Source organism: Anomalospiza imberbis, chromosome 21, assembly GCF_031753505.1.
Source record: "Anomalospiza imberbis isolate Cuckoo-Finch-1a 21T00152 chromosome 21, ASM3175350v1, whole genome shotgun sequence".
NCBI classification, from domain to species: Eukaryota; Metazoa; Chordata; class Aves; order Passeriformes; family Viduidae; genus Anomalospiza; species Anomalospiza imberbis.
The window spans coordinates 4,539,479-4,551,694 of NC_089701.1; the positions used below are offsets into that span (position 1 = coordinate 4,539,479).

A 12,216-nucleotide genomic window follows, 5' to 3' on the forward strand; every position below is an offset into this window, starting at 1 on the left:
CCTGGGCAGGCACAACAGGAGCTCTTCCTCGCTGTCTGCCCTTGGTGCAGTGCTCCTGGCAGGGGCAGGGTGCCACCCCTGCTGCCCTGCCCCTGCTCTGTACTGGCACTAATGCTTAATGCTCCTATTTTGGCACTCCTCTCCACAAGGACCAGGCATTGGGACTGCAAGTGTTCTGCAGTCTTGACCCGACATCTGCATTCCTGTTTGCACTTTGTGCTTCTTCAAATTTCATCCTCTGTGCCCATGATAATGCCCCAAAGCCTTTGCAAATTCCAGGTCCTACAGCACCTTGTCCTGCAGATGAATTAGCACAGCTTGACTGTGTGCACCACGTCTCTGTTGGGGCAGCATCAGTTTTTGCAGTGCAATTTGCTTTTCTTTTGGCTGGAAATAGTCTTCTATTTACACTGTCCTGGGATGGCTTTCCTGGAACTCAGCAAGGGCAGAGGATCTGCAGCACCACAGCATGTGTTAAAACATGTGTGTTCCTCATTGGGAGGGCAGGGTGACCTGCCTGAGCAGCAAAGACAGAGCAGGCATCACCTCCTGCCATCAGATCTTCTTTTTTTAAGCATCCCCAAGGTCTAAACTACGTTTTTCCTTGACACATTATTGATAGCTCCTGTCTGACAAGCAGGTGTTTTTCACTGACCCTTTCATGAGGCACAACCCTGAGTGCTGCTAGTGGGAGCCAGGGCCAGGCCGGTGGGGACAGGGCAGTGTCACTGCTGCTCTTGTGCCAAAGGGTCCATCTGCTGGTAAGGACCAACAGCACAGCATTTCTGGGAAGCTCACTCACACCAAAATGTGTCCATGTCCTCTGCACATCTGCGTTCAACCCCTCAAGAAGCTGCTTTTTCTGAAAGCAGGGTTGACTGAGGCTTTCTTGCTTTTTTGCCTAGATCTGGTGCTGTACTGTGAAGCCTTTCTGACTACATACAGGACATTTATTACCCCCGAAGAGCTCATCAAGAAGCTGCAGTACAGATATCCTTTTATGAGTGGCAGTTCACTCCCACCAGGAATCAGAGCTGGATGGTCATCGTGGAGGGAGCTGGTGGCAAGTTTTTTGGTCAGAAGCCTGTGCTGGCCCTGATGGGGTCCCCAGGAATTCCTTCACTTCCACTCTCTCCAGTGGGAATTGCTGCAGGGCAGGTCCAGTCACAGTGGACCTGAGAGTTGTCTCCTGAAAGTGCTGGCAGGGTAGAGGAGCAATTCACCTTTTTTGTATGTCACTGGGGAGCTGGTCTTTTATTTGGGACAGCTCGTTTGTAGAGTGGGGACCAGAGAACCTTCTGCCTTCCAAAGGGGCCATGGGCATTGCCTGCGTGGGCAGGTGTGGTTTAATATTAGAGATGATTAAACCATCAAAGCTTTGTCGATGCTCTTGGCCTCCCAGTCCTGAGCTGAGCTTGGAACTGGTAACGAGGCAGGGCCCTGCTGTGCAGGATGAGCATTCCTGGCAGAGGATGGAGAGGATGCTCTCTCCCTGAGCACCCTGCTGCCATTCCTTGCCCTTGGCTCTGTTCCCTGGCAGCAGAGCAGGGCAGGGTCTGGGTCCCGTGGCTCTGGTGGCTCTGGTGCTGTGCAGCCACGTCAGAGGGAGCCTGACGTCAGTCACCGTGTCCTGCTGCAGCTCGTCAGTGCCATCTGCAGCAGAGCCGCTGCTCCGGCTGGGATCGGCTGCCAAGGACACAGCACGGCTCAGCCAGGTGACAGTCCTGGCTGGGGTATCCCTGCGGGCCCTGCCAGTGCTGCCTTCCTGATAACCTTGTTCTCTGTCCCTCTGTCCACCTGGCAGAGGGTTTTTCAGCCTGTGCTGTCGCCCCTGTCACTGTCCTCCTTGCAGCAGAGTGGGCAGCCAGGAAGGTGGAGGTGACATGTGAGATCTGTTGAGACCAGATGTCACAGACCAGTGGGGGAGATCACTGTAGGGAAGTGCTGCTTATTAAATGCCACCTTAGAACAATTTCAGGGTACACCTGCTCTCAGTCCTGCAAGGTGTCAGTACCTCTTCACACCCCCTGCTACCAGCAGCTGGTGTTGTGTTTAATGCCATCTTAGAGCCATATTAGTGTCCCTTATCTCCTGGAAATTGAACACCAGTTTCCATTAGGACAGAACAGTGTGGTGTTCTAATGTGGCTGCCCCATCCCTGGCAGTGTCCAAGGCAAGGCTGGATGGAGCTCTGAGCAACCTGGGACCGTGGACGGTGTCCCTGCCCAAGGTGGGGAGTGGAACTGGATGATTATTAAGGTCCCTTCCATCCCAAATCATTCAATGGTTTTATGATTCCTTGAGGCAGTTGGGAATTGCACTGATGCTGGTCTGGCTACACTGAGTTGATTCTTTAATTTGCAACCAACATATGAGAAGTTTTGCCACTTCCCGGACACGTTCAAGAAGCGAGTCAGTAAGAACACCTTCTTCGTGCTGGTGCGAGTGGTGGATGAGCTGTGGTGAGTTGCCTTCTTCATTTTGGGATGCAGGGTCAGGAACTCACAGAAATCTGGCAGCTGGGAAAATGTGGTTTCTAGGGAAGATGTATTTTTTTAATCCCATCTATAATGACAGCTGAAAACCCCCAAACCTGACCAGTGAGACACCTGTAGTGCTGAACTCTGTTGGAAGAACAGTTTCTTCCTGTGTGTCCTAACTGGGTCAGTGGTTTGAAAATAACAAGTAAAAGGGGAATCTCTGGGAAAGGAAGAGCTGGGAGGAAGAGGAATTTCAGTCACCCAGTTGTGCTGGTAGGAAATAGCAATGCGACTCGGTACAGATACAAACCCCAGAGCTCAGTGTCTCAGCTCTGATGCCTTCCCTGCATTTTCCACCTTCCTCTCAGCTTGGTGGAATTGACAGAGGAGATCCTCAAGCTGCTGATGGACCTGGTGTTCAGGCTGGTCTGCAGCGGGGAGCTGAGCCTGGCCAGAGTGCTGCGCAAGAACATCCTGGATAAAGTGGATCAGAAGAAAATGCTGAGCTACGCCAACTCCATCAAACCTCTCGCGGCCAGAGGGGTGGCAGCCAGGTGAGGGAAGGTCCACATGACAACATCTGGGTCCTCTGAAAGCCAGGGCATCCCTTCCCTGGGAACACAAGAGTTTCCTCAGTTCAAAATACAAGAAAGATAAGAAAGCAGGTCACATTTTCTGAGCCTTTGTACTTCCTCGTTGTTTTCCACAGGCCAGGGACACTGCATGATTTCCACAGTCATGAAATAGCTGAGCAGCTGACCCTGCTGGATGCTGAACTCTTCTATAAAATCGAGGTACAGAGATGTGGGTGGGCTGAGGGCAGTGGGAGGGTTTGGACCTTCTGCAGTGTCTGGTGTTCCCTCCCAGCTCTCCCAGACACCTGCTGGATTGTAGGACACAGCTGATCTTGGGCCAGCAAGTGGCTGTGAACAAAGGCCGCAGCTGGGAATCTTGGGGTAGAAATCCCATTTTAATGTGTGGTATTTTCCCATCCCTCTCCTCTCCTTCCTTGGCAGATCCCAGAAGTTCTGCTTTGGGCAAAGGAACAAAATGAAGAGAAGAGTCCCAACCTGACACAGTTCACAGAGCACTTTAATAACATGTCCTACTGGTAAGGAGCTCAGAACAGCCATGGCACTGAACTGTGCCTAACCTCCAGTGCCTTGCAAATATTCCAAGTATTCCTCACAGACTTTAATTCCTTTGTTACAAATGGGATAATGTATATTTTTGGCCAGGAAGTAGATGCAGAGCACTCATCTAAGACCCCAGAGCAGAGCAGAAATAAAATCAGGAGTGTTAGGGAAGGCCTTGTAACCCAGAGGAATTAATTATCAGTATCACTGAGCTCTTGAGACAAACATTCCCCTTGCAAATAAATGCACTCTGTGAAAGTATCCTGTCTTTGCTGTGGATTGGAGTGCTCCATTTAAGTTGGAGGTATTGTGAACTTTTTTGCATTGGCCCATCCCTATTAGTGATTAGTTTTCTTAATGAAACAAGAGGAAATCTGATCTCCGCCTAAGGAGGTTTATCTTTTATTCTGTCTGTTCTTCCAGGGTCCGTTCAATAATTATGCTACAAGAGAAAGCCCAGGACCGAGAGAGGCTGCTCCTTAAATTTATAAAGATTATGAAGGTACCAGCTTGGTTTTTCCTGTGAATCACACACACTGCTGCTTAAAGGAGCAGGGGAGTGGGGCCCTCTGCTTGGTAGAGCTGTTTGATGCTAGAAGGCTTTTCAGAGCTCTGGAGTAACTGGAATATTCTCCCTCTTTACAGCACTTACGAAAGCTGAATAATTTTAATTCCTATCTGGCCATTCTTTCTGCACTGGATTCTGCACCCATCCGAAGGCTGGAGTGGCAGAAGCAAACCTCAGAGGTGAGGAGCAGTGGGGCCTGTGATCTTTAGGAGGAAGGCTAAGTGTGGTTATGTATGAAACAGCTGAGTGGTTTTACATCTCAGCTGTGGCCCAGGGTGGAGGGATGGTGGATAACTCCTCTCCAGTGGGTAAAATGCCACAGTGCTGGAAGCCTTCAGTGTGGCTGGGCATTCTGACAGCAGCAGGAGTGCCAGCAGTCACAGGGGAGAGCAGCCTCCTCCTCCTCCTCCTCCTGCAGCCCAAAGCTCGGGGAGGCTGAAGGCAGCAGTGTCCCATGTGGACACCCCAGGGTCGGGCTGAATAAATCGGCTGGAGGTGTTTGCAGGATGGCATTACCTCCCTGCTCTGCGTGGCTCTCTGGGGGGCAGTGACAAGGAAAATGGCTCTGCAGCAGGGATGTCACCAGGGGATTTGTGTCCTGCAGGGCCTGGCTGAGTACTGCACCCTGATCGACAGCTCCTCGTCCTTCCGCGCCTACCGAGCGGCCCTGGCCGACGTGGAGCCCCCCTGCATCCCCTACCTGTGAGTGCCAGCTCCTTCCCCTGGCCCTGCTTCTGCACATTAAAATGGCTCCTTCAAGGACTTCTCAGCAGCTGCTGCTGAGCTCAGCCCTTGCCTTTTGCCCAACATCTGGGGGAAGGCAGCACTGTGCCACATCAGCCCGTGGGCCCTCTCTGGAGCAGTTTGTCTGGGGCAGGGTGGCCAGCTGGGGGTGTTTGCATCTGAACACCTTTGGATCTGCTGCTGGGGAATGTTTCTGTCTGGGTAAGGTTGCTGTTCTGGTGGCAGTGGGAGGCTGTTGGATTTTGTCGGGCTGCCTTTTGGCTGGCCACCCTGCCCTTTGTGACTAACCCCTGTGTCTGTTTGCCTACTCCCTTGGCCTGCTGCCCCTTTCCCTCTTTCAGAGGCCTGATTCTGCAGGACCTGACCTTTGTCCATCTGGGAAACCCTGATTACATTGACAGCAAAGTGAACTTTTCCAAGCGCTGGCAGCAGTTTAACATCCTGGACAGCATGAGGTGCTTCCAGCAAGTGTAAGTGCAGCAGTGGGGCTCCGAGGTGGCTGTGGGGCACCACGGCGGGCACTGGGGCAGGGGCTTGGACATGGAAGCCCCTGTGCAAGGAGAAGGGAGTTTAAAGGGGAAGGGAGCTGGAAGGAGAGCTGAGAGCAACAGGGCTCTAATCAGTCTCCTTCCCTCTCTAGGTTAGATAAACATTGTGAGGGCATTTTTTGATACTGGTTTTGAGATCCAGACAAGTTTTGCCTTCAGGTTTTGCCATTGCTGATTCCTGTGTTCTCTGGGATATTCAGGGTTTTCTTCAGTGCTGTCGTGCAGCAGAGGCAGCAGATCTAACTGCCAGTTTCTGTGTGATAAGTCCCTTTTTCCTCTCAATTCAGCAGCAGGCTTTTGCCCTTTGTGGTGTGACACCACTGCCATGAGTACGGGGCACAGCCCACGTACAGTGCTGGATGTCCTCAGAGCAGGACAGGGGTGGCCCAAAGCCAGGAGAGGACCCCAGGTAGCCCTTGTTTAACTGCAGCTCCTCTGTGGTTTTCCAGACATTATGACATCAAAAGGAACGACGACATCGTGTCATTCTTCAACGACTTCAGCGACCACCTGGCCGAGGAGGCCCTGTGGGAACTGTCCCTGAAAATCAAACCTCGGAACATCACGAGGCGGAAAACAGATCGGGAAGAGAAAACCTAGGAGGAGGGGTTGTGCGAGGAGAATTGCTCCGCAGAGGCGCCGAGGGCAGCTATGAGACTGGAGTTCCATGTTTGTACCTGTCACTGGATGACACACCCTCCCTCCCAGCTGGCAGCCATCCCTGGGGGTGGGAATGCCGGGCGCGGAGGCGCCGGCGCAGCCGCCGAGGGCAGAGATCGGCCGGTGCTCGCTGCACTCGCCCTCCTCCTCCTCCCGTCCCTCTGTGCCATGAACCAGCTTTAACCCCGGGGACAGAGCTGTGTGGAAGGAGTGTCCCACGCAAGCGTGTTGCTGGTTTGCTGGCCTGTTGCGTTCAGGTGTACCCTGGCTCTTGTTTCCATCCAGAGCAGGGGCAGCAGGAGCTCAGCACCCACTGATTCATCTCCGGAGCGGCGTCGGGCAGCAGCAGCCGTGGAAGCCAAGGGTTGGAGTCTCCCCTGCAATGCCACCTTCCCAACGTGTTCGTGAGGATGGAAGGGTCTCCTGCTGCCTGCCAGAGGAGCTCTGCTTCCAGAGAGCTGCTTGTGTTTACAGGGGTCTCGGCTCACCCCACATCTCTGGCGCCTTCTTCACGGGAGGAAGGCACCGGTCGTAGATACGGAAGAGGCACTGAAAATGTGGGCAGGGCCCCGCCATCTCCAGTCATCACACCCCCCTCCTCCTCTCAGATCCCGTTATTTAAGCAACAGTGAATCCCTCTGAACCTGGAACCACGGACTGCCCAGGTACTGGGGGTCACCTGCCTGTGACCCCGTGTCCATTAGCGATGGTACTTAGCTTTTGCACAGGAAATGCTGTAGGATACAGACTGTACATACCTAGTGTTTAGAACCCCCTGGGGATTTTTGATGCATGTCTGAATACCGATGAGTTTATAGGAAAAAAAAAAAAGTGCAAACCAGTCTGTACAAAATCCACAACCAGTGACAAAGTTGTTCCAAGTGCTGGATATAGGAGGCTCGGGGCGGTCAGGTGGGCACTGGCTGCAGAGCAGGGGCAGGAGCCTCATGAAGGAGTCATTTCTGGGTTGGAAGTGGGAACCAGGGAGGAGCCCTGTGCCCAGCTGAGCCACCCTGTCCTCCCACCCACTCCTCTCTCCTCTGTCTGTTGCCAAATGTTTTTCTCTGGGGGTCCCCGCTGGCACCCTCAGTGCTGTGCTTTGAGAGCTGTGCTTTGCAGGACCCCCAGCAAGTCCCTGTCCCGTCCCGCCATGCTGGTGCCAGCAGGGCAGGGACAGCCCAGCATGGAAGGGCAAGGCAGGGGTGTCATTTCCCACACACACAGTGTTAACCCCAGTCTGTTCAGTGTGCCTTATTCAGCCCTTCTGTCCCCGCTCTGTGTCCCACCCAGCACAGCCCCAGCCAGGCCATTTCACGTCCCTCCTCTCTGTCCTGCTCCAGTGGTTTGCAGTTGGATCGTGGGTGTGAGTGTGCCCTGCAGGTTTCAGCAGCCTTGCAAGACTCTCCTCAGCTCCCTGCCACGTGGTCACAGGTTTTTACAGGGTTCTGACAAAATCCTGCAGGTTTAGGGCAGCAGCTCCCAAGGAATACAGACACGGAGTTTCACAGAGCATCCTTAACTTATTTCTCAATAGCAGCTCTGTGCCTGCTAAGGCCTCTGTTTGTTCTGGGTGAATCAGAGCTGCACTCCTTTCCTTCTCCAAACAGATTGCAAAGCCTTGGCCAGCTCTGCCTGACTCTCAGGAGGGAGTGACAGCCTGGGCTTTTACCCAGCTTGGTTATTTTCCTGAAGACTCAGGCATGAGGCTCACACAGTGGCCAAGCACAGAGACCTCTCCCTGCCCCTGAGGGCGTCTGGGGGAGGGGAGTGGGGGATCCAACACAGTTCTGTGCAGCCCCAGAGCAGGAGGAGCAGGAATCTTTCGTGCTGAACCACGGTGTCCGAGCCAGAACGCTTCAAAAGTGGTTTATTTTCATGGATGGCACTGAGGGCATTGGAGCTGTGTGTTCTGTACAGCCAAGGCTTTGCGATCCCCAAAGGCTTCCCAGGAGGTAATGTCCATGTTTCCTTTGTAAATAAGGTCTTTCAAAAGCCCAGCACGGCGAGGTGGTGAAAAGGGCAATGAACACACCCAGGATGAGGTGTGGGCTTCACCCTGGTGGCTCTGAGCAGCCCTTGGGTGCAGTGGCCAGGCTGTCCTAGGAGGGCTGTGTGTGCTGGTAGCTCTGGAATCACAGCCCTGGGGGTTCAGAGGGACAGGAGGGGCAGCTTGTCTTCATCCAGCTGAGTGACCATGCAAACCAGTCTGTACAAAATCCACAACCAGTGACTGTGTTACGTGAGGGGTGAGCCAGTGGCTCGTGGGTTGGGCACACAGGACACCCCAAAAATGGCACTGACTGGGGTTCCGCAGGGCTCCACCCTTGGCCCTGTGCTCTTCAACATCTTCACTGACAACCTGGACACAGGACTGGAAGGGATTCTGAGGAACTTTGCTGACAACACTAAATTTGGGCACCACGATATGAAAAAGATATTAAGCTATTAGAGGGTGTCCAAAGGAGGCCATAAGGATGGGGAAGGGTCTGGGGGGGCCTTGTGGGGAGCAGTTGAGGGCACTTGGTTTGTTCAGCCTGGAGGAGACTGAGGGGAGACATTGTGGTCTTCAGCAGCCTCACGAGGGGCAGCAGGGGGCAGGTGCAGATCTCTTCACTTGTGAGCAGTGACAGGACCCGAGGGAACGGCTGCACCTGTGTCAGGGAGGCTTACGTTGGAAATGAGGAAAAAGTTCTTCCCCCAGAGGGTGGTGGGGCACAGCACCAAGCCTGTCTGAGATAAGAAGCGTTCGGACAGTGCTCTCACATGGAGGGATTTTTGGGTGGTCCTGTGCAGGGCCAGGAGTTGGACTCGGTGACCCCGATGGGTCCCTTTCAAGTCAGCAAATTCTGATTCTGTGATCCCCAGCCAGCAGGAGCCGTTTCCAGGTTCTTCCCTGCACTTGAGCCCACAAGCCCTGTTAGCACCAAAGGAGGTCTCGCTCTCTGCCCTCTGCCAAGCCCCCAGAGCCAGAGGCTCAGCCCGTGGCGTGGGGGTGGGAGGTCTGAGTGGCCACAGCACCTCATCCAGTGCCCCTCAGCTTTCCTCCCCCGTCACCCCTTCCTCTGCTGTCATCCCCAGCTGAGCAGTGTCCCAGGCACAGCTCCTGGCTCGCGTCCCACCCTCAGGCCAGGCTGGAGGGACCCTAGAGGAGGGTCCCCTTGCCTGGAGCAGCTTCAGGTTCGCTGAGCAGAGACCCCCCCCTCTCTCCAGGAGCAGTCCCTGGGGAGCAGAACCCCAGAGCATCCTTGTGCAAGACTGGCCATGAGTGTGTTCCCATCTTGCAGGCAGCATCCTCAAGGCCATCACCTCTTTTTGGGGAGAGGGAAGAGTCTGAGTCCCCTCTCCACATGGGGCAGGGAGTGGGGAGAAGCGATGCCCCCCGTCACCAGCCCCCTGCCCCAGGCCTCTCCCCCCAAGCAGTTCCGTTGTATTATAGATTTACCACTGACCCCCATGGTGGCATCTTCCTGCGAACATTTCAGACCTGTAACTTTTATATTAAAGACAAATAAAACACCAATAACGAGCCTGCCTGATGATCCTGTTTACAGTGCATGCACAGTCTGTGGATTAAAGTGACAATCGAATCCGCCTCTGGCGCTGGTGTGGCCTCGTGTTTTCTCATGTGCCCCCCGTGGTTTTCCTCTGCCCGTGCCTCTTTTCTCCTCTGTTTTTTCACTATAAATGTCTTCCCTCTCTCTGCCAAGATGGCTTTGCCATACACTTGGGAGGGGAAGTCTACTCCTGTCACCTTCCCTGGGCACCGGTGTCCCCCGTGTCAGGGGTTTTGGCTGCCCAGCCCCCGGCGTGTGCCCAGCCCGTGCACTGGCCGTGTGCTGCCAGCCAAGGGCTATAAATAACCCCCGCAGCGGCGGAGCTGCTCCATGGAGCTATTTCAGTGCTGGACAGGGTTCAAAATTCCTCTGGAAATAATTGTCACGGGCCAGCTCAGGAGGAGAGTGCCCAGACACTGACCGAGCACGTGCCCCCTGCGCCAGGGCTGGAATGTGGGGCCGCATCCCACGGAACCAGCACAGCAGGAGGGGTCTGCCCACAGCTCAGTGTCCCCCAAGCAGCTGGGCCAGTGGCACACGCAGGCCCAGGGCCATAGGGAGATTCCCCGTCCCTGCGGTCCTGCATGGGCTGGTGCCCGCCTGCTCTTGGGAAAACCCTGATTTCAGCTGTTGCAGGAGAACTTACCCTGAATTTTGTGGTGGACAAAGGCCATGGCAAGGGGAGATGGAGGCCCTTGGTGTGCAGAGAAAGCAGAAGCTTTGGCTACAGCTGTATTTTATTTCAATCTGGAAGCAGCAAGAGGTGGCAATACAGGGGGCTGTGTGGGGGGGGTGTGTGTGTGTGCAGAATTACTGTAGAACTGCATACATGGGTTTGTATCTTCTCACACTATTAATGACCAGTGAGGGCTTTCCCACACACCTGTTACTTCTGCTCCGTCTCCAACCCCAGTCCTACAAGATGCTCCCTCTACATCAGAGTCCCATTGGCAGCTCCAAGTGACAGCCCACAGCAGTGGGATTCAGCATCCTGCAGCAGAGCCTGATCCCGCCCATGGATCCGACACAGCTCCCTGCCCAGGGCTGGATCCAGCAGGACGCGGCACCGGCATCTCCCTGCTCTCGGCTCCTCCTGCCCTGGGCTGAGCAGATGGATGAAGGCTCCGGGGCAGCTCCTCGCCCCGCCGGGAAGGACGGATGCTGCCCCGCAGCCCCAATAACTCTTGGTTGTCACCCCTTTCCACACAAGTCTGTGGCAACTTCACCTGCCCGTGCCCCGCCCCACCCCAGGTGGCGAGCCACGAGGAGTTCTTGGCACACGCCGCGTCCCTGGGGTCAGGGTCCTTGTCACAGGTACAGGGACACCAGGACGTAGATGATCCAGCTGATGGAGGCGAACAACCCGAAGAGGAGGCTGAAGAGGACCAGTACCTGAGCCTTTCTGGATGCCACATACGCCTGGGCCACGTCCCCACGGGCGAGAGCAGCCCGGGTCTGGGGCAGGGGGAGAAGGGGAGGAGGGGTTAGAAGAGACCCGCAGCACCAGGAGGGGCTTCGAGGCTGCCGGGTGAGTCCTTGCTTACCTCGTGCGAGTAGACGAGGGCTATGACCCCGGTCAGCACGCAGCAGAAGAGGGTCACCAGCACTGACTCCACCGTGTAGTCCTTGGGCAGCTGCTGCCCGCGGCCGGCGGGTGACGGCCCCGCGGCCGGCTGCGCGTTGTGCTGCGGCACGGGGCCGGTTAGAGCTGCGAGAGCCCGGGCCGCGCTCCCCGCCCGGGCTGCGCTGCTCAGGGCACCGCAGGAACCCCACGGAGCCGGGAGGGGAGGTAAGGGGTGACCCCCGCTGCAGAGCGGGGCACGGACACATCGCGGTGGGGAATACGTACCGTGCTGTAGGGCAGGGGCCCGGGGGGGAAGCCCGGGGCCGGGAAGGGCCGCGGTCCCGGCCCCGGCGGGTAAAGGACGGGCCCTTGCTGGGAGAAGCCGGCTGGGAACGGCGGGTAGAAGAGGTGAAAGCTCTTGGGGTCCGGGGGCGAGTAGGGTGGGGGGGCCCCCTCGAAGGCTGAGTTGGTGACCACCGACACGGCCACGGGCCTGTCCCCACGGGCCGCGGGGGCGTCGCTGCGGGTGCCGGGGGTGGGCAGCGCCCCGGCTGCCCCGCTGCCATCCCCCTGCTCCGCTCCCCGCGCCGCGGGGCCGCGGCCCTGGGGCACGGCTGGCGGGTCACCGTCCATCCGCGGGACGCCTGCGGGGACACGGAGGTCCTGACGGGACGGGACATTCCCGGCACATCCACCCACGCGGTCACCCCAGGTTCGGGGTGGCGTGGGGCTGCCCTCGTGTTCCCCCCCGGGACCGCGGCCGCCCGAGCCCCCAGCGCCCCATCCCCGGCCCCACTCACGGCGGTGCCCGCGGGGTCCCAACAGCCGCCGCTCGGGGCCCGGCCCCGGTCCGGCCCCGCCGCGGCCCCCGAGCCCCGCGTGGCCCCGCGCGGCGGCGGGAGCGCGGCCGGGGCCGGTTAATCATTGACCCGCTGTTTGCCCAGGCCCTGCCCGCAGCACCG

General features: G+C 56.6%; 2 protein-coding genes across 17 annotated transcripts in view; one reads left to right on the forward strand and one right to left on the reverse strand.

The window, feature by feature from the left end:
• RAPGEF1 (Rap guanine nucleotide exchange factor 1) overlaps positions 1–9,733 on the forward strand; it is an 84,707-nt gene extending 74,974 nt beyond the window's left edge. For all 16 annotated transcript variants that reach the window (XM_068211200.1, XM_068211204.1, XM_068211207.1 and 13 more), the window contains 10 exons: positions 906–990; positions 2,370–2,462; positions 2,849–3,034; positions 3,190–3,274; positions 3,497–3,591; positions 4,040–4,118; positions 4,262–4,363; positions 4,789–4,886; positions 5,270–5,398; positions 5,926–9,733. In XM_068211200.1, the coding sequence (XP_068067301.1) occupies positions 906–990; positions 2,370–2,462; positions 2,849–3,034; positions 3,190–3,274; positions 3,497–3,591; positions 4,040–4,118; positions 4,262–4,363; positions 4,789–4,886; positions 5,270–5,398; positions 5,926–6,076 (1,103 nt within the window). In that variant the 3' untranslated portion in view covers positions 6,077–9,733. The remainder of the gene's footprint in view (positions 1–905; positions 991–2,369; positions 2,463–2,848; positions 3,035–3,189; positions 3,275–3,496; positions 3,592–4,039; positions 4,119–4,261; positions 4,364–4,788; positions 4,887–5,269; positions 5,399–5,925) is intronic.
• A 676-nt stretch (positions 9,734–10,409) lies between these two features.
• On the reverse strand, positions 10,410–11,933 carry PRRT1B (proline rich transmembrane protein 1B). The gene is made up of 3 exons (XM_068210835.1): positions 11,540–11,933; positions 11,235–11,375; positions 10,410–11,145 (listed from the first exon to the last, which is right to left on the reverse strand). The coding sequence occupies exons 1-3, from the start codon at positions 11,885–11,887 to the stop codon at positions 10,999–11,001; spliced, it is 636 nt and encodes a 211-aa protein (XP_068066936.1). The 5' UTR covers positions 11,888–11,933; the 3' UTR covers positions 10,410–10,998.
• Positions 11,934–12,216: the final 283 nt, after the last annotated feature.

Bases quoted from the DNA above. Each gene is read 5' to 3' on its own strand.
- PRRT1B (XM_068210835.1), bottom strand. From the start codon at position 11,887: ATGGACGGTGACCCGCCAGCCGTGCCCCAGGGCCGCGGCCCCGCGGCG. The intron at 11,376-11,539 runs GTACGTATTCCC...CCCGTGCCGCAG, and splicing joins GGCCCCTGCCCTACAGCACG to CACAACGCGCAGCCGGCCGC. The intron at 11,146-11,234 runs GTAAGCAAGGAC...CCCCTGCCCCAG, and splicing joins CCCTCGTCTACTCGCACGAG to ACCCGGGCTGCTCTCGCCCG.